Genomic DNA, 23,813 nt, shown 5'->3' with positions numbered 1-23,813 from the left:
AAATCAGCTATCAGCTTATACATAAAAATTCCTTCTATAAAACCAAGCCATGGCACATAGGTTTACAATTTCGTTGTTTCTTTCTTTCCTTTCTGTTTCTTGGTTTTTCGAGACTGTGTAACCCTGGCTGTCCTGGAACTTGCTCTGTAGACCAGGTTGGCTCAAACTCATAGAGATCCACCTATTTTGTCTCCCGAGTACTGGGATTAAAGATATGTACTGCCGCCGCCACCACCACCCGACACCAATTCTTTTCTTAAACTAGAAAAAAAATTATGAGTGTTTAAAAAAAGGCATTAATAGTGTGTGCATTCTCTGCCTGAGACCTACTAGCACCCTGGAGATGCACACAAAATACCAACTAGAACATACTCACTGTATCAGGAAGAAGAATGAACTGTGGAGCAATGGGACCATCGCACCGTCACAATGACATATAAACTGCACCTATATATGTCACCATAGCTAAACCTCTAACATGTAAGGTTATAGTAGAAATTTGCCAAATAATCAATAGAAAAGGAAAACATTTATGCTATCTTGAATTAACCCAATATTATGTATTATTTATACATATGTAGGAGTTTAAACATAAAAGTTTTATGAAACATATTAGAAGGACATACACTGGCAGGTAAGATGGCTTGGTGGGCAGTACTTGCCGCCAAGCCTGGTGACTTTGTCTAATTCCCAATATCCATACAATGGAAGAATCAAGTCCTTCAAGTTGAGCACTGACTTCCTCACGTGTACTGTGGCTCGTGTGTGCACCGACTTCCTCACGTGTACTGTGGCTCGTGTGTACTGACTTCCTTACATGTATTGTAGCATGACTGTGCCATCATCACAAAAAATACATTTTAAATGTAATTTTAAAAAATAAAAAGAAAGGATATACACTGAAGTCATAATAGCTTTCCAATGCAGAAAGAAAAAAAAAAAAACCCACAGGACTTTATAAATTACATTCTGCATGTGGAAGTCAGGAGGCATCTTACAGGAGTTGGTTCTGGCTTTTCCGTAGGTGAGTCTCACAGAGCAGACTCAGACTGTCGGGATTGGCAGCAGGTGCCTTAACCCAGTGAGCCATGTCACTGGCTCTATCTATAATTTTCAATCCGTATGTTAAGAGCAAATATTAGCCTGACATGGTGGCGCACATCTTTAATCCCAATACCTGGGAGGCAGAGGCAGACAGATCTCCATGAGTTTAAGGCCAGTCTGGTTTACGTATCAGGTTCCAAGCCAACCAGAGTTACGCAATGAGACCTTGTCCCTGTTCTTCCCATAAAAAGCAAATATGAAATAAAATGGTAAAAAAAAAAATCTTGATTTCTTTTTACATTGAGACCCTGTTTAAAAATAACTGATGGAGGGTTTCTCTGCTTTCTAGAAGAAAGAAAAGTTAAAATTCAAAGGACACATCAGAAAGTCTGTATAGTGGCTCACCCAGCACTGCAGAGGCTGGGGTAAGCAAATTCCCGAGAGTTCAAGACTAGCCCGGGCTACACAGTGAGACCCTGTCTCAAAAAATAAGTAAAATACTAGTGGGTGAAATTCCGAAAGGAAACAGATTTGTATAATCTCAAATTATCTTTCCGAAGGTACTAACTACAAGAAAAACCCAGGGTGGCCAAGCCTGATGACCTGAGTTTGATCCCCAAAATCCACATGGGAGGAAAGAAATGACTGTTGAAAGTTGTCCTTGAACCTCCACACATACAGTGTGTCGTGCGCGCGCGCGCATACACACACACACACACACACACACACACACACACACACACACACACACACAGTACACTAGGGAGGGTGAGGTGAGCTAAGTGTAGTGTACCACACCTAACAGCATGGAATGTGTCCAAAAGCACTGCCTGCCGGATCTCAAAGCGGACTATCTAGAGGAAGCCTTATACAGGCTTTTTATGGGCTGGAAAGATGGCTCAGTGGTTAAGGGCACTGGTGACTCTTCCAGAGGTCCTGAGTTCAATTCCCAGTAATCACATCATGGCTCACAACCATCTGTAATGAGATCTGGCACCCTCTTCTGGCCTGCAGGCGTACATGCAGACAGAACACCGTATACATAATAAATAAATCTTAAAAAAGAAAAAAAAAAAAGAAAAAAGAAAAGAAAAGAAAGATTTTATTTCACCTGCATCAAGTTCTGAGCTAAAACTGGGTATGGTGCCTCACACCTATTGATATTTGGAAGGCGGAAACAGGAGGATCGTTGAGAGTTCAAAGCCAGACTCAGACAGCAAATGAATTTCAGGTGAGCCTAGGCTAGAGCGAGACCCTGTCTCAAAAAACTGAAATAAGATAAAAATGAAACTAAAGCCATAGAGCATGCAAAACTCCAAGTATTTTTAAAACCCAGAGTAAGTTTCATTATGGCGTTTTCCTTTTACAGATCAGATTTATTTATTTTATGTGTGCGGTGTTTTAGTATGTGCATACCTGGTACCAAGCAAGGTGTTGGATCCCCTAGAATTGTAATTGTGGATGGCTGTGAGCCACCAAATGGGTGCTAAGCACCAAACCTGCCTTTCTCCACGGGATACAGGTATGCGCCATCACACCCACATTCACGTGTGTCACTGGCTCTGCTCTGATCTGTATCTCTGCCGTCTTTGCTACCCCGCCCATCTCTGGCTGGTTCTCATTTCCTCCGGGAAATTCTCCCTTTGACTTTCACATCACACGTGTTCTATTATCTGCATGTAAGGTCAAGACCGTCACAAAACAAATGGAGCATAAACCAGGCAAGAAGCCTGCTCCACCCCAGGGCTCTTTAATCTTGAGTCTGTACAGCTCTACTCTTCTTATCTCATTGTTTCCCCCTTAAATGTGCTGTGACTATTTAGATGAATGAGAAATACAAATGAAATTCAGTTCTTTAGTCTCATTTTGAGTTCTTTAGTCACCACTTTGTGGTGGTGGTGGGGTAAATTGGAGACGGGATTTCTTTGTGAAGCCCTGGCTGTCCTGGAACTCACTCTGTAGAACAGGTTGGCTTCCAACTCAAGAGATCTGCCTGCCTCTGCCTTCTGTGGGATTAAAGGAGTGTGTCACCACCACCCGGCCTCACCAGCATTTTGCAAGTGTTCAATGGCCAAATGTGGGTTATGACTATTGTATTTTTCAACTGGTGTATTTTTTTTTTTTTTTTTTGGTTTTTCGAGACAGAGTTTCTCTGTGGCTTTGGAGCCTGTCCTGGAACTAGCTCTTGTAGACCAGGCTGGCCTTGAACTCACAGAGATCCGTCTGCCTCTGCCTCCCGAGTGCTGGTATTAAAGGCATGCGCCACCACTGCCCGGCTCAACTGGTGTATTTTTGTAATTACGATATATTGGGTAACTACTATATTTTGTGTGCATGTAATTACTGTATTGACAAGGTAGGTGAACACTTCCATCATCACAAAAAAGTTCTATCAGGGGCTAAAGAGATGGCTCAGTGGTTAAGAGCACTTGCTGCTCTTCCAGAAGACCTGGGTTCAATTCTCATCACCCACATAGTAGCTCACAACTGTCTGTAACTCCTGTTCCAGGGGATCTGACACCCTCATACAGACACCAATGCACACAAAATAAAAATAAATAAAATAAAATAAGGATCTAACAACTACACATGCACATACTGAAATGTTGGGAACTTTCCATCATCTCCCTGAGTCCTTGTGAATGTTCTCCAAATAGAACTCAGTTATTGAATAGGGGCAAGATAACCCTTAGGTGTTGACTCAGTTACTGGTGTTTTGACTTAGGCCCTGGGAAAGGGGCAAAGTGACCCTCAGATGTTCCCCCTTACCTCATCTAATCTGGCTACTGTTCTCCAGCCAATTATTGGCAATAGCCCTTTTGAATAAGCCAATCATAATAGTTAAAAAACAACCCCCAGACACTTCCCTTGTTTCTATGGCTTTTTCCTTTAAAAATTGCCTATACCAACTATTTGGGGTCTTTCTGGCTCCTCAAATGCCGAAAGACCCTGACATGACAGAATTAATAAAATTCTCATGCTTTTACATCAAGTGTGGTATGAGAGATGGTCTCTTGGGGCAACTCCTCCTCGATGGTTGGACTTGAGGGTCCAACAACACACGGTCACCTAAATGTGAGCCTATTTCCACACTGACCAGAGGTCAGAGCTGGAACTTACCTCCAGTCCTTCAAGATTATTGTTTCTGGGGCTGGATAGATGGCTCAGCGGTTAAGAGCATTGCCTGATCTTCTAAGGGTCCTGAGTTCAATTCCCAGCAACCACATGGTGGCTCACAACCATCTGTGGTGAGGTCTGGTGCCCTCTTCTGGCCTTCAGGCATACACACAGACAGAATGTTGTATACAGAATAAATAAATATTTTTAAAAAAAAAAGATTATTGTTTCTATCTCAAAGGTCCCACCTAGATTCAGGTAAAAAGAGTTCTGCTCCTTCAAGGTCATTGTCAATAGGCGTGGCTAACAGCCAGACTTCGTATTTCAGGAAAAGAGAAATAGATGTGTTTCTACCTCAAGCAAAAGTCTAAGGATCCGACCAAGGGTCCAGTTCCTTTATGGAGATAACATTGGATTCCACCCAGGGAGTGGTTTGCCTACAGAATGTTTTGATCTAGACAGAATGTTTAACTATGGGCGTAGCCCACGACCTTCAATTGGTGTGTTCATTTCCTCAAGTTAATGCAGTCTTTGGTCTTACTCCTACCTTTTGGGGTCAGGGGTATTTAAAGCAATTGGAAATTAAACGCAGGTGAATTTCAGTACTCACTGGAACTCCCTCCCGATACTAACCTATATATTTTCTTTCATATTCTAGACATTGTCTTCATATTCTTTATATTCTATATATTTTCTTCATATTCTTTACTAAGATTTTCTAAATCTCCAAACCTCTAGCCTGGCAAGAGGTATTTTTGTCAAGGCTGGTCCCCAATAAGAGAAATTAAGTTCCCCTCTCCTTAATGCTCTAAAATATTTCCATAGAAACTATTTTCTTTCATGACATGAAAAGGGAAAAGTTAGTTATCAGAATCAAGTCTTTAAAGGGAATTGAATCCAAACAATGGTTTTATATTTAAGCTGTTGGAATTTTATTCTTTTTTTTCTGTTTGTTTGTTTTCGAGACAGGGTTTCTCTGCAGCTTTAGAGCCTGTCTTGGAGCTAGTTCTTGTAGACCAGGCTGGTCTCGAACTCACAGAGATCCGCCTGCCTCTGCCTCCTGAGTGCTGGGATTAAAGGCGTGCGCCACCACCGCCCGGCAGCTGTTGGAATTTTAAAACAAGACCCCATAAGGTGGCTTATGCCTGTAATTCGAGCACACAGGACATGCAGACAAGGGATACTTGCAACAAACTGTCTAGCAGATTAGGCAAACTGGGGAACTATGGGTTCAAGTCAGATACCTGCCCCAATATATAAGGTGGAAAGAGATTAAGGAAACCATCTAATGTCATCCTCTGGCATCTACAAGCAGACACATGTGTTTATGGGCATCTGCAAACACACTTGCCTCCCCCACATGGAAACAAAAACACATGTGTGTATATATATATATATATATATATATATATATATATACATGAAAACGATTGCATTTTTTAAAATTAATTTTAAAAATTTGCATTTCCCACTACTTGATGATATATATATGAAAACGATTGCATTTTTTAAAATTAATTTTTAAAATTTGCATTTCCCACTACTTGATGATATATATGGGTGTCTTTTTGACTGTGCACATATGTGTACATGTATACATATGTGTGCACATGAATACAGAAAAGAACTTTGGTTCTGTTCCTTATGTAATGGTCTGTCCTGTCCCTTTAAGAGACAACCCCCCCCCCCCCCCAAGGTTCTGCTCCAGGCCTGAGCACACCCTCCCCCCCCCCTTTTTTCATCTCTCTCCCAAAGAGGTAGTTGCTGGGGCTCTCCTCCCCAATCTCTCCCTCCCCTCCTCTCTCTCCCTCCAACCTCACTCTGCTTGGCATGCCTAACTGTCTAGGTCTCTCACGTGCCACAGCAGCTCCCTGCCTGGGGCGCCGTGGCCTGTGGGACGGCAGCATTTTACTTAAACTCTAACACTGCTCACCCCCCTCCTTCTCTCGCTCTCTTTCTCTTTTAAGACACAGTCTCTCAGTAGCCTGGAACACAACAAAAAGGCTAGAACAGCTGATTATTGAGGCAGAAGGATCAGGAGTTCAAGGCCACCTCAGAACAGTGAATTATAAATACAGGAGCAAGCTCTGCCCTGCAGTTTGTCTGTCTGTAATAAAAAGGAACACGAAAAGCCCTGCTACCTCTGTCCTGGGGCCCTTCTGGATACGGAACAAACAACAGAAAGCTGCTATAGAAATAGAGCAGGGTGTAAAAATTCTAAACAAGGGTCCCCTCCTGAAGAAGACCTGAGACGGATACAGTTGTCAAGAAAAACCTGATGGGACTGACTCCCTTGTGAGGCATCAAGAAATGCCCTATCCCAAGACACAGAAAAATATGGCAATCACAGGCCATATTTCCTCAATTCAAATACAAGAGCTTATATTGCATTGAAAAAAATCAAAGAGAACCTACAAGGTATTTCCCCAGTGTCTGTTTTTTTGTTTTCTGTTTGTTTGCTTGGTTGATTGGTTGGTTTTTTCAAGACAGGATTTCACTGTAGCTTTGGAGCCCGTTTTGGAACTAACTCTTGTAGACCAGGCTGACCTCAAACTGACAGAGATCCACCTGCTTCTGTCTCCCTCCCCCACCAGTGCTGGGATTAAAAGTGTGTGCCACCATCCCCCAGCTTCCCCGGTATCTGTCTGTTAGTGAAAGTCACTGAAGAGAGCAGGATCACAAAGACAGGCTTTAAGAATTCCAATTCCAAGAAAATGCTCTCTTCAGCAGAGCATATATTAAAATTGGAACAATACAGAGAAAATAAGCATGTTCATGATGTGTTCCATATTTTAAGATGCTTTGAAGTCCAATAAAGCATGTAGAAGACTTTAACCGAGAGAGAGAAAGAGAGAGAGAGAGAGAGAGAGAGAGAGAGAGAGAGAGAGAAGAGGAAAATTTCCTGAACTGTGCTAGGAGCTCCTTAACCCCCAGCCTCCCTCACTGGTATCACAGCCAAGCCTTTTCTTTATTTTCTTTTTCCCTTCTGTACATTTGTTGTTTTTTTGTTTGTTTGTTTGTTTCTTTTTCTGTGTAGCCCATGCTATCCTGGACCTCTTTAGGTAATCAGACTAGCCCCAAACTCATGACAATCCCCCTGCCTCAGTCACCTGAGTGCTGAAATTACAACTCTGCATCACCACAAAGGGAACAAGCTCAGCTTGTTTTTCGCTGTGGACTTTGGTGCCGTGCATACTAGGGCTCTCTGTTCTATTCTGCATGCTATCAGATCATAACACTGTAAGTATCTCCCTAATTTGGAAACTAGACTCCAAGCCAAGGTCAAAGGAAGAGCAGCACTGGGGGAGGGGACCAGATGGACTCAAACTATCATTTTCCTTAGTGACTCACCAGGGAGCCAGATGCAGCATCCCTGCTTTTGACCCCGTGTCTCCTGAGAGAACAGAAAAACAGTCTTTCCCTACAGGCTCCAGAAACTCTACGAGCAGTATGGAGGCAGGCTGATGGTGTCAAAAGACAAAATACAAACTAACTTTACAATTCCTTTGACTCTAGAGAAGAAGTAATTTTCCTTTGCCCTCGTGATGAGTGACTATCCTGTCAACAACCACACCATTGCCACTTGAATACTAAATAATTACACCTACCAAGCTCTTTAGACTATATTCTAGATGCACAACATGCATTAACTCCTCCCCCCCCCCCCTTTTTTTTGATTTTTCAAGACAGGGTTTCTCTGTAGCTTTGAAGTCTATCCTGGAACTAGCTCTTGTAGACTGGGCTGGCTTCAGACTCACAGAGATCTGCCTGCCTCCTGACTGCTGGGATTAAAGGCGTGTGCCACCATTGCCGGGCGTGAACCCTTTCAACACGTTCTATTATCCCATTTTAAATTATTTATCATTATTATCAGTGTGAGTGCACACATGCATGTATGCATATGTGTGTGATATGTAATGTGAAAGTCAGAAGACCACTCTGGGAAGTGAGTCTCTTCTGCCATGGTGGGTTCAGGGGATCTAAGTTAGGTTGTCAGGCTTATGCGGCAAGTGCTGCCCACTAACCTGTATTATACTTAAGGAAACTGAAGAGGAAAGCCAAGAATGTCCAAACTAAGATATTAGAAACTGTATCCTATTCCTCTTTTTCTTATTCTGGAAATTTTCAAGTATGAAAAAAAGTCGCAGTGATACAATCATCAAACATGTATCATCTAGTCTATTTCTGTTTTTTTTTTTATTTTATATCTAGTTTAAATGTTAATACCGTGCTGCATTCAGGCTCATGTTTTCTTTTTATATTTTTTCAGTTACATTTTTTCATTATTTGTGCGTATGTACAAGCGCATATATGCGCTACAGTGTACATGTGGAGGTCAGAGGGCCACTTGTGGGAATTGGTTTGCTTTCCTCGTTTGAGTTCTAGGGATACAACCAGGGTTATCAGATTTGGAGGTAAGCACCTTTACCAGATGCGCCATCTTGCTGGTCCAAGGACAGATTTCCTAAATAAAGTATACAGATAAAGGATGAAAGAAGCCAGGTATGGTGGCATGAACTAATCCTGCATTCAGGGGACAGAGGCAGGCAGATCTCTGAGTTCAGGATAACCAGGGCTACACAGAGAAACGCTGTCTCAGGAGGAGAAAGATACGATTAAAGAAAATGCAGCTAGTGGCAGTACATATGTGTGATCCCAGCACGAGGGAGGGTGAAGCCAAGGAGAAAGGAAGGAGCAAAGAAGGAAGGAAGAAAGAAAAGGAGGAAATGCACAGGTTACAGAGTTGGCAAAGAGCTTGCTGCACAAGCTTGAGGACTTGAGTTCGGATCCCCCAGCATCCCTACAAAGTCTAACATGGTGTCATGGACCTGTAATCACAGTTCTGAGGGGCAGAGACAAGGGGGTCTTGGGGGCGTGCTGGCCAGCTAATTTAGCTGCACCAGTGAGCTTCCCGTTCAGTGAGACACACTCTCAAAAAAGTGGAGATGCCAGGCATGGTGGTACATGCCTTTAATCCTAGCTTTAGGGCAACAGAGGCAGGCAAATTTCTGTGAGTTTGGGACCAGCCTGATCTACATAGTGAGTTCTAGGTCACCCAGAACCACATACTGAGTCTCTGTCTCAAGAAAAAAAAAGTGGAGAGCAATAAAGAACACCTCTGGCCTCTACATGTACACGCATAGGCAAGTGTACCTACACATAATCACACACACACACACACACACACACACACACACGGCAAATACATACTGTTATGTGGAAAATGCTTGAATTCAACAAGAAAATAAAAGAAAACCAAAACAAAGTAACTTTATCATGTAATTTTAATTTGTCTATTAAATTAGCAACCACAAATCTAATTTGAAAAGCCAGTGCTGGCAGACAAGGAGACAGTCCACGCCCCTGTGGATACTGCTGGTGACACCACAGGCTACCTCAAGCTTTCTGAGGAACAATCTGGTTTTGCATATAATAGCTATAAAACTTTTCGCAGCCTTGGATCCAATTAGAAAATAATAGAGAAAAGGCTTTTTATTGGCTAAGGAGATGGCAGGACCCAAGTTCAAATTCCCATACTCACACAAAAATAAGTCAGGCATGGCTGTAAACACACCTGTAGCCCTAGCACTACTTGGGGTGCAGACAAGCCATGGGGCTTTCTGGCTACTAGCCTAGCTCCAGGTCCAGTGGAGAAACCCAATGTCCTCCTCTGGCCTCTAGATATCTACATGGACATACACAGCAACACATGACCATACATGTATATACCAAAAAGAAAAGAAGAAGAAGGAAGAGTAAAAAGGATGGAAGGAAGGTACATAGAAAAAAGACGGGAAGGATGAATGAATTTCAAGCTGGCCTGGTAATGTAAGCCTGTTATCCCAGTTACTGAGAAGGCCTGCCTTCCATAGTGAGTACAAAGCAGCTACCTTGGGCAATTTAGTAGAGGGTATTTCAAATTTTTTAAAAAGAAAAGGGTTGAGGACCTGGCTTAATGGTAGAGCACTTGACTATTGTGGGTGCAGCCCTACATTCAATTCTCAGTATAAAAAAAAGAAGAAAAATAAATTTCTACTGCACATACATACAAACTATTAACAATAAATAGGCATCTCAAGTTCTACAAACAAGAATTAACCTTTTACCACTGTGCACATCAACATGATTCTAGATCACTAAGTAACATAAAATGGTGAGCGTACGATCTGTTCTAATGAGTGGAGGTGTACAGTCTGTCCTGGCCTACACAGCAGACTCTTCTGTATTTGAGTCCCAGTGCTGTCAACCATACACTTTGCAAAACTTCCCTTCTACGAATGGACTTGAATCCATCTCGGTCCTGCATTTGATGTGCGCTCTTTTATGGGATAGGACAAGTAGTTAAGGATCAAACCCAAAGCTTGAGGTGTATACTTTTTGGTTCTTTGGTTTTGTTTGTTTGCTTTGTTTTTCCGAGACAAGGTTTCTCTGGGCAGCTTTGGTGCCTGTCCTGGAACTAGCTGTTGTAGACCAGGCTGGCCTCAAACTCACAGAGATCTGCCTGCCTCTACCTCCTGAGTGCTGGGATTAAGGGTGTGAGCCATCACTGCCCAGTGAGGTGAAAATTCTTTATAAGAAGAAAAAAGAGCTGATTGGAAAGCAAGTTCCTGAGTCAGACTGCCTGAGCTCACAGTGCAGTGCTGTCATCTGATGGATTAACAGACTGAACCTCCCAACACTCTAGTTCTAATTTGTGGGTCTAAATGAAATATATTTACTCCTCTACGGCTAAAAATACAATCTACCCCACTAAGTTCTTTAAAGCTGAAATGAGATGATGTCTGCAGAGGCCTTAACGTAAGTGCCTCACATGCAGGTGCTCTCCACAGACGTCAGCACTTCGTACTCTGCAATCGTTGGGTTCTAGAGTCACCACTCACTATGTTCTGAAGTAGTGCAGAGGACAGCCAGGTGTAATGGTGTAAGGCTGGTTCGTGCCTTGTGATTCAAAATAAGACAATACCTACCATTACTTTGACTAGTGTGGAGTCAACTGCTTACTAAAAATAGCAGATGCTATTTAAAATTTGCCATTTTGGGGAACTGGAGAGGTGGATCAGTAGTTAAGAGCACTGGCTGCTTTCCCAGAAGACTCAGATTCAATTCCCAGCACACACAAGGCAGTTTGCAACTGTCTGTAACTCCAGTTCCAGGGAATCTAGAGCCCTCACACAGACATACATACAGGCAAAACACAAATGCACATAAAATAAATTTTTATTTTTTAAAATTGCCATTTTGTGTAATCACTGTAAGAACCTCACAAGGCTAGAGCAATTATTAAGAAATAAAACCATAAATGAGCTCAAAGAGATCTATGTACATCAGGTGTAGAAGAAAGTGCCCAGTGTTTGGTGGATCCCAACTACAAATATTCTAAGTGAACTGTCCCTACACCCTACACACTTTCAACGACAGACACATCTAAAACTTAGTGGCCATGAAGTCTCCTTTGTTTTTCAAGTGGCAGCAGGAAGACCAACTCCCAGCAATACTTTTAAAGTCTGCTTTGTTTTGTTGTGGCACCAGGGACTGAAACAGGGCCTCATATGTGTGAGGCAAACATCCAACCACCAAGCAAATCTCTGTAGCCATTCCCATGCAATTCCTCCCCTAGCCCCCCGAAGGAACCAGGCCATGTACCAAGTGTCACTTGGGCACTGGCTCCAGCAAGTGCTTACCTGGAGGAGACAGAGAAGTCCAGGGGCAAACAAGGTGACGGGGTACAGAGACTGGTACGTTGCTAAGGCAAGAAAAATAGCACTGAGGAAAACGCTGCCTGTGGAAAGAAACACAGGTGTAGAATAACCCAGCCTCACCAATCCAGGCCTCACACAGCACCTAACTCCTAACCGCCCAATTACCTGTCAAGTGCTCCTCATATGCAAGATACTGTGCAAACCCAAACAATAAAGCACTTGGCTCTGATCCCATGAAAGGAAACCACGGAAGTCAAAATCAACCTGCATTGTCACAGACATGTTTCTTAAGAATTTTTCAGATCCAGAATGATTTTTACAAAATCTTAACCCAAAGATTTACAAAGAGATACATCTATTAACATCCATGTCTAATTCACCAAGTTCTTTAACCTGAAACTACTGCTGATGACATTCAGAGGCGTGAAAGCCAGCCCTCTGGGTACCACAGCAGCTCATCATTCTGTAATACCTCTACCTTGACGGTTTCTTCTTCTCCAAATAAAAACATATTATTGATGCTTTATTTTTAGGTCTCACTTTGTAGCCTAAGCTGACATCAACCCTGTAGCAATCCTTTTGCTGGGGTAACAAACATAAACCATCAAATCCAGCTAAGAGCACATTCCTTTTACTAATGAGGCTGCTCCCTACAGAAATGGACTACTAGGGAGTCAGTAAGCCTGTAATGAAAGAACCTGTGATGATGTGAAGAGACACAACACCTTGTTAAGTGACATTTTAAGTGATATGGCTTATACCATCAGACTCAGCTTGTCTGTTTTCTTTAAAAACTTTAAAAATGAACATAGCCAGGCACACACCTTTGATCCCAGCACTCAGGAGGCAGAGGCAGGTGGATTTCTGAGTTCAAGGACAGCCTGGTCTACAGTGCGAGTTCCAGGACAGCCAAAACTACAAAGAGAAACCCTATGTCCAAAAAAAAAAAAAAACGGGGAAAAAAAAGAGCATGCTTTGTTTGTTACAGGAAAGGCACCAACTTTTCTGTTTGGTGGGGGGGAAACCCAATGACAACAGCTATTCCCTTTCAGATGTTTTAAGACAACTAGGTACCTTTATATCAAGGTGAGAGGTTTCAATACAGGCTTCAAAGTGACCTAGAAATCAGTTGAATATAATGGTTCAAAGCGCGTGTCTCATATGATTATGGTTTATAAAAGAGTAAAACTCATGGTCACTCTCCTGAGTGTGGAATCAATTCTTTACTAAAAATAACAGAAATCTTCTCACTGGTGTTTCACAAGAAGAGAAACCCCCCACTCTTCTCAAACCGAGGAAGTTTACACCTTTCTCAACCTAGCTCCAAGGACACAGACAGAGCTGATTGATGAGTTCTTTCAACTCACTCCTCTATTTACTTGATGGCAATCTCACCATCCCCCCAATCAATCTCACCATCCCCCCAAGTCAATCTCACCATCCCCCCATCAATCTCACCATCCCCCCAATCAATCTCACCATCCCCCCAAGTCAATCTCACCATCCCCCAAGTCAATCTCACCATCCCTTCAATTCAATCTCACCATCCCCCAAGTCAATCTCACCACCCCCCCCCGTCAATCTCACCATCCCCCCAAGTCAATCTCACCATCCCTTCAATTCAATCTCACCATCCCCCCAATCAATCTCACCACCACCCCCGTCAATCTCACCATCCCCCCAAGTCAATCTCACCATCCCCCCAAGTCAATCTCACCATTCCCCCAAGTCAATCTCACCATCCCCCCAAGTCAATCTCACCATCCCTTCAATTCAATCTCACCATCCCCCCAAGTCAATCTCACCATCCCTTCAATTCAATCTCACCATCCCCCCAAGTCAATCTCACCATCCCCCCAAGTCAATCTCACCATCCCCCCAAGTCAATCTCACCATCCCCCAAGTCAATCTCACCATCCTCTCGAGCAGTCTATATACTTGAAACATACAGGAGTCACCTTGGGAGGAGGGAAGGCTAGGGACATACGTGTGTGATAGAATTAGAAGGGGATTATGACAGGGAAAGAAAATAGTTTAAAGAAGGTGAGAAATGTAGTAACAAAATACATGCTTAAAAAACATAGGGGGATACTAACTGGGGAAAAGGGGAACAAGCTGGAGGAGAGAAACGTCATGATGAAACCCTTATTTTGTATGTTACTCTTAAAAATAGGTTTTTTTTTTAAAAGATGAGAAAGTAGAAAAAAAGAACTCCAAACAATCCATTCTTCAAACCAAGACACTAGAGACTAGGAATCATCGTGGTGGACAGTGCAGTAAGTAGGATGGCAGAGAAAGGGGGAGTTGGATGTAAAGAACAAAGAGCAGAATTCCCGGAACAAGGCTGTCCCACTGCTGCAGTGAGTGACGGACAAAATCTGAAATTCAGGTACTTGCTACAACTGAGCAAAGACGGGGACAGGCCTAGCCAAGTCCTGACACCAGGGGAGGCCTCCTGCTACCTACTGAGCTATACAGATCTGGAACTGGAACCAGGTCACCCTAAGACAGGGAGGTGGCACCATAGGAAAGGTGCTTTGCTTAGCACAAAGCAAAAGTCGGCTCAGGATTCCTTGAATAACAATTTGTGGGAAATTGGCTAAGAGTGTGGAAATGCTAGAGAGAATTTCTTGTTTCACATGCTTCTCTCCACATCTGGTAGCAGGAGAGGAGCTGCGGGAGTAGGGAAGCTACCGCCCCAACTCGTTCATCCCTATAATGAGGTGAAAACCCATGACCTCACCTCACCCTCTGCCCCAGGAGACACCAGAAAGCGGAAGAAACAGTTACCTCCTGCCCTAATTGCCTACGATCAATAAACACTTGTCCGGAACAGCTGTCTATAAGACCCAAGAGAGGAAAAAAGCTAGCAGAGGGGTAGAAAGAGCTGAGAAATGTCTTAGAAAATGCGCTCTGCAGATAAGGAGAAAGCATTCTGCCTTCCTTTTTATTATGAATGAATTAATTTAGAGACATGGTCTCTCTACATAGCCCTGGCTGTCGTAGAACTCACTATGTAGACCAGCTGCTCTTAAACTCATAGATATCCACCTGCCTCTGACTCCTGGGTGCTAGGATTAAAGGCATCTGCTACCATACACAGCCCTTGGATGATATCTTAAATATCTTTTTTTTATTAGTATTAGGGATTATAAACTAGGACCTTGCTAGACAAGTGCTCTGCCACTGAGCTACATTCCCAATGCCTAGATGGAAATCCTAAGAAGGGCGAATCTGTCCCACCAAGCTTTCTATTAATAAGTGGCAGGCATCAAGTCCAGCTGGATACCTCAGCCCCACATTCCCTCTTACACCAGTGTGCAAGCCCAGATCCACCTCTGAAGTAAGTCAGCTCTTGCTCTCATCTATCACCAGTGTTCGCAGTGTCTTTCTTCTTGACTCCTCCTTCTAAAACATTTGACTCATCTACAAAGACCCAGCCAGATATGGCAGTGCACACCTATAAGGTCAGCAGGACATCAGGAGCTCAAGGACACCTTTGGCTTAGATGAAACCAGCCTGGGCTACATGAGACCCTGTCTCAAAAACAAACAAACAAACAAAAAAAAACAAAAAAAAAACAAAAAAACCCAAAATAAAAAGAACAAACAAACATTCTTTTCCCATTGCTGCCATGTCATGTGGCAGCAGGGGCTCAAGATTGGACTCCACCCATAACTCATGGGGTTGTAATGGGCATCCATACTGCTTTACAACAAGAAGTATTGAAACCACTCTCAACCACAATGTCCTACCATGTGGAATTCTCAGAGCTGCCAAATCCTTAGACAAGCGCCAAGCCTATCTGTGTGTGCTTGCTTCAAGTTGTATATGTCAAGTTGGTGGAGACTGTTTGTACCGAGCACCAAAACACACAAATTAAATTTGATGACAGCAAGAGACTAGGGGAATGGGTGGGCCTCTGCAAAGTTGATCAAGAGGGGAACCCCATAAGAAGGTTGGCTGCAGTTGTGTAGTGGTTAAGGACTATGGCAAAGAATCTCTAGCCGAGAACATCATTGAAGAGTTTCTCAAGTGCAGGAAATGAACAAATAAACCTGGCTCATTAAAAACAAAAGAAAACCAAACAGACTTCTGAATGTCACATCTTATCAGATTAAGTTCAAACTCCAAGAGCAAACAAGATCCTCAGTATCTTTGTTTTGTCTCTTCAGCTTTCCTGCTCACCCTTGCCTGCACATCCCGCCTTCCGCCACAGCACGCACTACACAGGCTCTCCCACTCAGGTGTCGGGGCTCAGGCTCTTCCTCCTGACTGAGCTCTTGTCCTGTCACCTTCAGCAGCATGTGGAACACGAGCAGAGGTAACAAAAGAAGCCACAGCTAACACTGATTGCTCAGTTACTAGGTGACATACATGTGTAGTGTCTACCTCAAGAATGTGCCAGACTCAAAGAGGCCCTCAGGGAACCATCACAATGGACTTGGGAAAGAACTACCTTCAGCCCATTTTCCTGTGACACACTAAATGTCATAAAATCACATATTTTACTCATTCCACCAGTGAAGAAACCAAGGCACAGAAGCAAGTTTAAGTAAAGAAACTCCAGTTGCCCAACTGCTCCAGTCCATACTTTAACTCTTGCTAAGCAGCCTCGTCTGCTGTCTTCTAGCAATGCCAGTTTGCCCTTTCTTCCCTGTCTGTCTTAGGAATTTCTTGAGGGCAATAAATCTTTCTTAATTTGAATCTCTTCCACCTTTTGCAGCACATGTGATGAATGCGTAACTGAATGAATGAACATCATTCAATAATACACAGGAGATCCTTTTAAAAGTACATAGCTGGGTGTGATGGCATGCCTTTAATCCCAGCACTCAGGAGCAGAATCAGGCAGATCTCTGCGTTCGAGGCCAGACTAGTCTAAAGAGTGAGTTCCAGAACAGCCAGAGCTACACAAAGAAACTCTGGTTCGGGGGGAGGGGGGTAAAAAAAAAAAAGGAAAAAAAGACAGACAGACAGACAGAAAGAAAAACAAGCACGTCTTGAGGAAGCCCTCACAGAGCATTAAAGAGAGGGTCATGTAGCATGAGGAAGGCGTAACACAAACCTGACGTTAGAATGAATCAGATCATCCAGATGAGCAATTGAGGCTCACAGTGCCAGGGGCCTGGCATGGGGAAGCTTTCTAGAAAAATGATGGTTGACGCCTGAATTCTGGGGTAGAAACATGGTGCTGCTCTAGCCAGTGGCCTGGTGTCTGGGTACGAGAAAAAGACAGGCATAGATGGGCACATGCACAACCTAAGCAAAAGTAAGAAAGTATATGGAGGTACAGAAAGACTTAGGAGGAACTAGTAAGTTGTGCAGAAATCTAAACGGGGTAAGAAGAATGAAGATGGCAGTGGGTTAGGATGAAAGGTGGTTGGCACAGGGGCAGGGAAGATGAAAAGAAGTAAAAGATTACCAGACATTTTAGACAAACTGTGCAATAAGCAAACACTGCCAGAGTCTGCGCTGTGTCAAACACGCTGGGTGTCAGGGAGACCGTGACTCAGTTCATGCCCTCACAGCGCTCCCGTAAACAATACAAAATATAAGACAGAAGTACAGTGGAAACAGACAAGCCCTCAGGGCTACACCTGAGTTTTGAACAGTGAGGAGGAGAGACCCAGCATCTAAGGAAAACAGCATTGGCAAAGCGGGAGGGTGAGGGTGAATGGTGTCCTAAGAACAGGGAGGATGTTAACTAACACAAGGCAAATGGGAAGGTTGGAAGGAGGAGCTAGAAAAACGGGGTGATGGGACGTCTATAAGACAGGAAAGGGAAATGGAAGCTGGGGAAATCAAGGAGTTCAACTGATTCTCAGTTAACTAGTGAATTCAAGGTCAGTCTAGGATACCTAAGATTCTGTCCCAAGACAAGACAAACAAAGCAATAACAAAAAGAAAAACATGTGAACAATTAGGATGAAGGCAAATGAAATTTTTCAAAATAATGAGTTTCAGAACCCAGAATGAGAGGCAGAATGTTACCAGCATCCACAAGAGACACTTCACTCCCTTTTTTCTTTTTGATACATGGTCTCATGTAGCTCAGACTGGCCTTGGGCTTGCGATGCAGTTGAGGATGACCTTGAATCTCTAACCTTCCTTTCTCTATTTTCCAAATGCTAGGACTTCAGGCATAGGCCACCAATTCTAGTTTATGCATTGTGAAGGATTATATCAGCTAGGCAAGCACCCCACCAACTGTGCTACATTCCCTGCCCATTTTTATATTTTTTGTGTAGAGCTAATATACATTTTTGGTTTTTTTTTTTTTTTTTTTTTTTTTTGAGACAGGGTTTCTTTGTAGTTGTAGTTTCTCTACAACTGAAATAATGGCTAACTAGGGGGAACTGTGCCAAAAAGGATATGAGTTTTACTCCCAAATAAAACAACTTACTAGTATCTGTGAGCACAGCCCATATAAGCACTAGGTTCCATGAGCAAAACTTCACCTTTGCCTCGTCACAGAAACATTAGGATACATTAGCAAAATTGATATGGGCACTGGTTGCTATATCAGGGAACGGCATTACCCAATCTAACTCTGAATATGTTTTCCAACTCTCTGTATCAGGGTGGGGGCCAAAACAAGCCTCTGCAAGAAGGTGCCGCTAGGGACTGCACCTTCATGATGGCCTGGGTGGATGGCACAACAGCAGGGCAGAGCAGGAAAGAGACATAGGAACGAAACAAGGAAAAGCCAGGGGACTGACTCAGCATATGGTGTGGTGACATTCTGTTTGTGTTTTAACAAAGATCAGAAGGCAGAGTTAAATCACTAGAAGCCAGGCAGTGGTGGCACACACCTTTAATCCCGAGACAAAATCAGGTGGAGCTCTGTTAGTTCAAGGACACCCTGGGCAGTAAGAAATTGATCCAGTCTAAAGGAGAAACAGAGCTCACACAAAGGTGATCCCAGCACTTGGAATCACATTCCTTTAAGCCCAACAGTAGGGAGGTGGAGACAGGAGTGAATGGCGGGAAGAGACTAGAGCTCAGTGCAGTCTGAGGAAACCGTTTGAGGCAGTCTGAGGACAGGAGCGGCTCTTTGATCTGAGCACTGATAAAGGTAAGAACTCTAGTAGCTGGCTGCTCTGCTCCTCTAATCCTTCAGCTTTCACACCGGATAGCTGACTCCAGGTTTTTACTGTTGGGAACAATTAGAGTTTGTGCTACGCCATGGACTTAGCAAGAAATACATAGAGTCAGAGACTGGGTCTCAGTGACCTGTCTCAGGACAGACTGCCAGTGGGATAGACTGGATTCTGACCAAAAGAGCTGAGGTCCCATGAAACTATCAGAAAAGAAAATTGCACCAGCATCGGAGGCAACAGGAGGCGGAGGAGCAGCTAGGAACAAAGCCCAGGGCATTTACATCCCTTGGCAGCTGTGCTCTTAACAGGGCAGTCTGTGAAGGCAGTCCAGCCAAACCAGGGATGATGGAACTCTGAGCATCTGCTGTCCCAGACAGGACTGTGAGCATGCCCCATGCCCTAAAAAGCAAGCCTTTTAGTGACTACTACCATCCAGTCTTACAGGTGAGCCTGGGCAGTCTCAGCCTCTATCTGAACCATAATAGACAGAAGTCAGCGTGAGACTGTCTCAAAAAGTCAAAATAAACACAGGAAAGTGAATCATCCCGTCTTTAGCTTTACCATTTATGCACTGCAAGTGTGAAGTACAGAAACAAAGGCTGAAGAATGACAAACTGACTCAGTTTTACTGACTATTACTAGGCATTACTAATCTAGTGGAAGAGTCAACATGGTTCAGAGAGATGTGGCTAAGACAGATTCTTCAGATATTTTAATAGATTAGGAACACTGTGATAGTTTATTTATAGCGGACAACAGTGGAGAACAAATGTCCAGCGACTGAAAGAGCCAGGCTTCGGAACGATGTGTGAGAAATGGATGGGTGGCGTGCAGAAGGCTCGCCTTTTCTCTGGTATGCTTAGACTGCTTTTATTCTTACAAATGCTTGAACCATTTCTAGTTTTAAAATTAAAATTAAAGGTATAAAGAAAATGACAAGTGTGTGTTTATGTCTGTATTACTTTAGAAAGTACACCAGCGCACACACAATTTATGCAGGGCTGGGAATTGGACCCAGGGCTTTGTGCATGCTAGGAAAGTGCACTACCAAGTGAGCTACATCCCCAACCCTTTGCATGACTTTAGGATAGGCTCTCAAAAGTAGAATAAATAAGCCATGCATTATAGTGCACACCTTTAGTACCAGCACTCAGGAAGCAGAGGCAGGCAGATGTCTATGGCGTTCAAGGCCAACCTGGTCTACATAGTAAGTTCCAGAACAGCCAGAGCTACATAGAAATTCTGTCTTAAGAAAAACAAACAAACAAATAAATAAAAATACAAACATTTTAAGGCTATTGATAAATGCCTCCCAGAAGGGTCATACAAATTACAAATGTGTTAAGTCAATTGGCAATGTTCATAATGGGACATGTTACTATTATTATTATTATTATTATTATTATTATTATTATTATTATTATTATTATACCTGAGTAGAGGTCTTGTGATGTTGTCCAAGTTAAGCCTTCAGCATTTGAGTTCAAGGGACCCTTCTTGCTTAGCCTTCCAAGTGACAGGGATATGTGTCACCATTAGTGCAGAAAATGTCACTTTTGTTTTTAGAACGGATGGTGACACATATCCCAGCTACTTAGAAGGCTGAGTAAGAAGGGCAGTCAGGTGATGGTGGTATACACCTTTAATCTCTGTGAATCCGGGGCCAGCCTGGTCTACAAGGGCCAGTTCCAGGACAGCTAGGATTCTTACACAGAGAAACCCTATCTCAAAAAAAGAAGTGCTTGTTGCAAAATGACCATAACCTTCAGAACAAGACAATTTAAGTATTTTTTTCAGCACTGGAGACTGAAGCCAGGGGCTTTATGCTTGCTATACAAGTATCGAGCTACATCCCTGGCTGTAATATTATAAATAACCCAATAAATTAAACTAAAAGGCCCAAAGAAAAAGAATCCTAAGAAATTTAGAAGAAACAATGTCTTACAAAGAGCTAAGTCATCCTTCTGTTCTGCTCTGCAAAAGGTCAGTACACTGTACATAAACAGTTCTATGATACATGATGTCACATGACTATTTCTCTTGATCTTACAAATGATTAAGCAATAGTGTTTGGAAATAAGCATTCTTATGATAGGGATATTTTATAAGAATATAAATTTATTTTATTTATTTATTTATTTATTTATTTTTTGGTTTTTCGAGACAGGGTTTCTCTGTGGCTTTGGAGCCTGTCCTGGAACTAGCTCTTGTAGACCACGCTGGTCTCGAACTCACAGAGATCCGCCTGCTTCTGCCTCCCAAGTGCTGGGATTAAAGGCGTGCGCCACCACCGCCCGGCTAAGAATATAAATTTAGCAAAAACTTTAAGAAATCATGACGGCAGTAGCACAATGATTCCATGGTTGTAAATGCAAAAAATTAATATGAATGACAAAGCTAATTGTAGTAGTATTTAAGTAGCTAAATATTAGGAAATCACCTAATATTAAATTGATAAAAATTTTTCTAAGCTGGGCAAGGTGGTTGAAACATACTTATAATGCCAACACTCTGAAAGCTGAGGTATTCAGAATCAAGAGACCCAGGCTGGTCTGGCCTACATCCTGAGTTTGAAGTCTATCTGGGTTATATATCAAAACCTTTTCTCAATAAGGGGGAGGTGTTGTAGAGACGGCTCAGGGGTTAAGAGAACTTGCTGCTCTTCCAGAAGATCTAAGTTCAATTCCCAGCGCTCATAGCCATCTCTAACTCCAGCTCCCAGGATCCAACACTCTGAGTGCATAGCCCCCATACGCATATATACATAATTAAAAATTAAATCTAAAAAAGAATGTACATATATTCATTCACACAATGGAATAGTATTCAAAAATAACAGGAAGATTTGGACTGGTCAAAGTGGCATATACCTTTTGTATTTTGAGACAGGAAGGGTCTCACTCTGTAGCTCTGTCTGTCCTGAACTCACTACTAGACAGTCTGGCCTTGAAGTCACAGAGCTCCACCCACCTCTACTTCTCAATTACTGGGATTAAAGACTGCACCACCATGCCTCGCCGGAATATTTTTATGGCAATGGTTATTATATATAATATCTAAAAGTCTGAAAGAAAAGTGGGAGAAACTGTAAAATATGACCCATATGTGAATGGAAGTGACTTGTGGTTAAAATGGCAGATTGATCACTTGTTCTGGTCTTCATTTATCCAGAACCCTCTTTGAAATGACAGTAAATAAGTACCAGAATTAAACAACCAAGAACAGATTTTAACAAAAATATTTTCTTAAAGTTTTAACCTTTATTTTTATTTTATATGTATGGATGCTCTGCCTGCACATATGTCTGTGTACCATGTGTGAACAGTACTTGTAAAGGCTAGAAGAGAACACTGGCTCCCTTAGGGCTAAAGCTGCAGATGTTTGAGATGCGCATGTATGCTACCCAGGTCCTCTGAAAGAGCAGCCAGTGTGCTTTTTTTTTTCCAAGAATTTGTTTGTTTGTTTACAGTTGTATAAAGTGTTCTGACTGCATGCATTCCTGCACACCAGAAAAGGGCACCAGATCTCATTATAGAGGGTTGTGAGCCACCATGTGGGTGCCGGGAATTGAACTCAGAACCTCTGCAATAGCAGCCAGTGCTCTTAATCTCTGAGTCATCTCTCCAGTTCAATAATATAGCACTCTAAAAGTATTCTCATTCCTTTTTTATTTCTTTCTGGTTTTTTGTTTGTTTTTGTTTTATGGTCTGGGTTTGATTTTTTTTTTTTTGGCTTTTTGAGACAGGGTTTCTCTGTGTAGCCCTAGAACACCCTCTTTAGACCAGGCTGGCCTCAAACTCATAGAGATCTGCCTGCTTCTGCCTCCGGAATGCTAGGATTAAAGGCATGTAGCACCACCACCCAGCTTGCAGCCAGTGCTCTTAACTGAGAGCCATCTTTCCAGTTCCCAAACTTTTAAAGCTGGGTAAATAAAGGCATTTTTGTAATGATCTGTCCTGCCCCTTTATAAAACAAGCCCCGCCCACTCCCTCCCCCCATCAGCTAAGGCAGGCTGATCTTCCTTCCTGCTTGCAGCCCGAGTCTCTTCCTTTTCCAGCTCTCTCCCAAATGCCTCACTCCATTCTCCCCACTTCTCCCCTTCCCCCTTCTGTTTCTCCCTCCCTCCCTCCCTCCCTCCTCTTCTCCCTTTCCCTTCCATAATCCACTAAATAAATATCCAACCTCACTCTGCATGGCCTGCCTATCCAAGTCTCTGTCTCTCACCGGCAGCATGGCTCCCTGCCGTCTTCAGAGACCTGCTCTGTGGTCTCGTGGCATGCCCATCTGTCTGTCTCTCCTTGTGGCTTGCTGCAGCCACTGCATCAGTCCCTGCCTAAGACTGGCTGCTCTTGGGACCCACTGCCCACTGCTGCCACTTGGGGAGCTGAGGCGTTTTTTGCCGCTGCAACTACCGGGGATCCTGAAGCATTTTACTTAATCCATTATAATTTTAAGGGCAGTATAAGCTACAAATTGAGTTCTAGACCAGCGTAGGCTGCAAAGTAAGACCCTGTCTCTAAGAAACAAAATAAACAAAAAGGTACATTTGGGGGCTAGAGAGATGGTTCAGCAATCAACAGTGGCACATACTACAATCCCTATGCTTGGAAGGCAGAGGCAGGTGGAGCTCTGTGAGTTCAAGGTTATGCTGGTCTACATAGCAAGTTCCAGGTCAGCCAGGGATACACAGAGAGACCCTATCTCAAAACAAACAAAGCAAATGGTTCGATGGGTAAAGGCACTTGTGAAAGTACGATGACCCAAATTCTATCTCAGAATCCAGAAAAAGGTAGGAGGAGAGCTGGGTAATGGTGGCGCAAGCCTTTAATCCCAGAATTTGGGAGGCAGA

General features: G+C 43.0%; 1 protein-coding gene and 1 pseudogene across 1 annotated transcript in view; one reads left to right on the top strand and one right to left on the bottom strand.

Moving 5' to 3' along the window:
* The window catches only part of Pigu (phosphatidylinositol glycan anchor biosynthesis class U), a 79,802-nt gene that overhangs the window by 25,641 nt on the left and 30,348 nt on the right, over positions 1-23,813 (bottom strand). Inside the window, exon 7 of the mRNA XM_038330908.2 lies at positions 11,844-11,941. Coding sequence (XP_038186836.1) covers positions 11,844-11,941 — 98 coding nt within the window. The remainder of the gene's footprint in view (positions 1-11,843; positions 11,942-23,813) is intronic.
* On the top strand, positions 6,878-6,975 carry LOC119815924 (annotated as a pseudogene).

This window comes from Arvicola amphibius, chromosome 5, assembly GCF_903992535.2.
Source record: "Arvicola amphibius chromosome 5, mArvAmp1.2, whole genome shotgun sequence".
In the NCBI taxonomy this organism is placed as follows: Eukaryota; Metazoa; Chordata; class Mammalia; order Rodentia; family Cricetidae; genus Arvicola; species Arvicola amphibius.
Note: the sequence above shows the minus strand (reverse complement) of the source record. Positions and strands in the feature narration are given on the sequence as shown.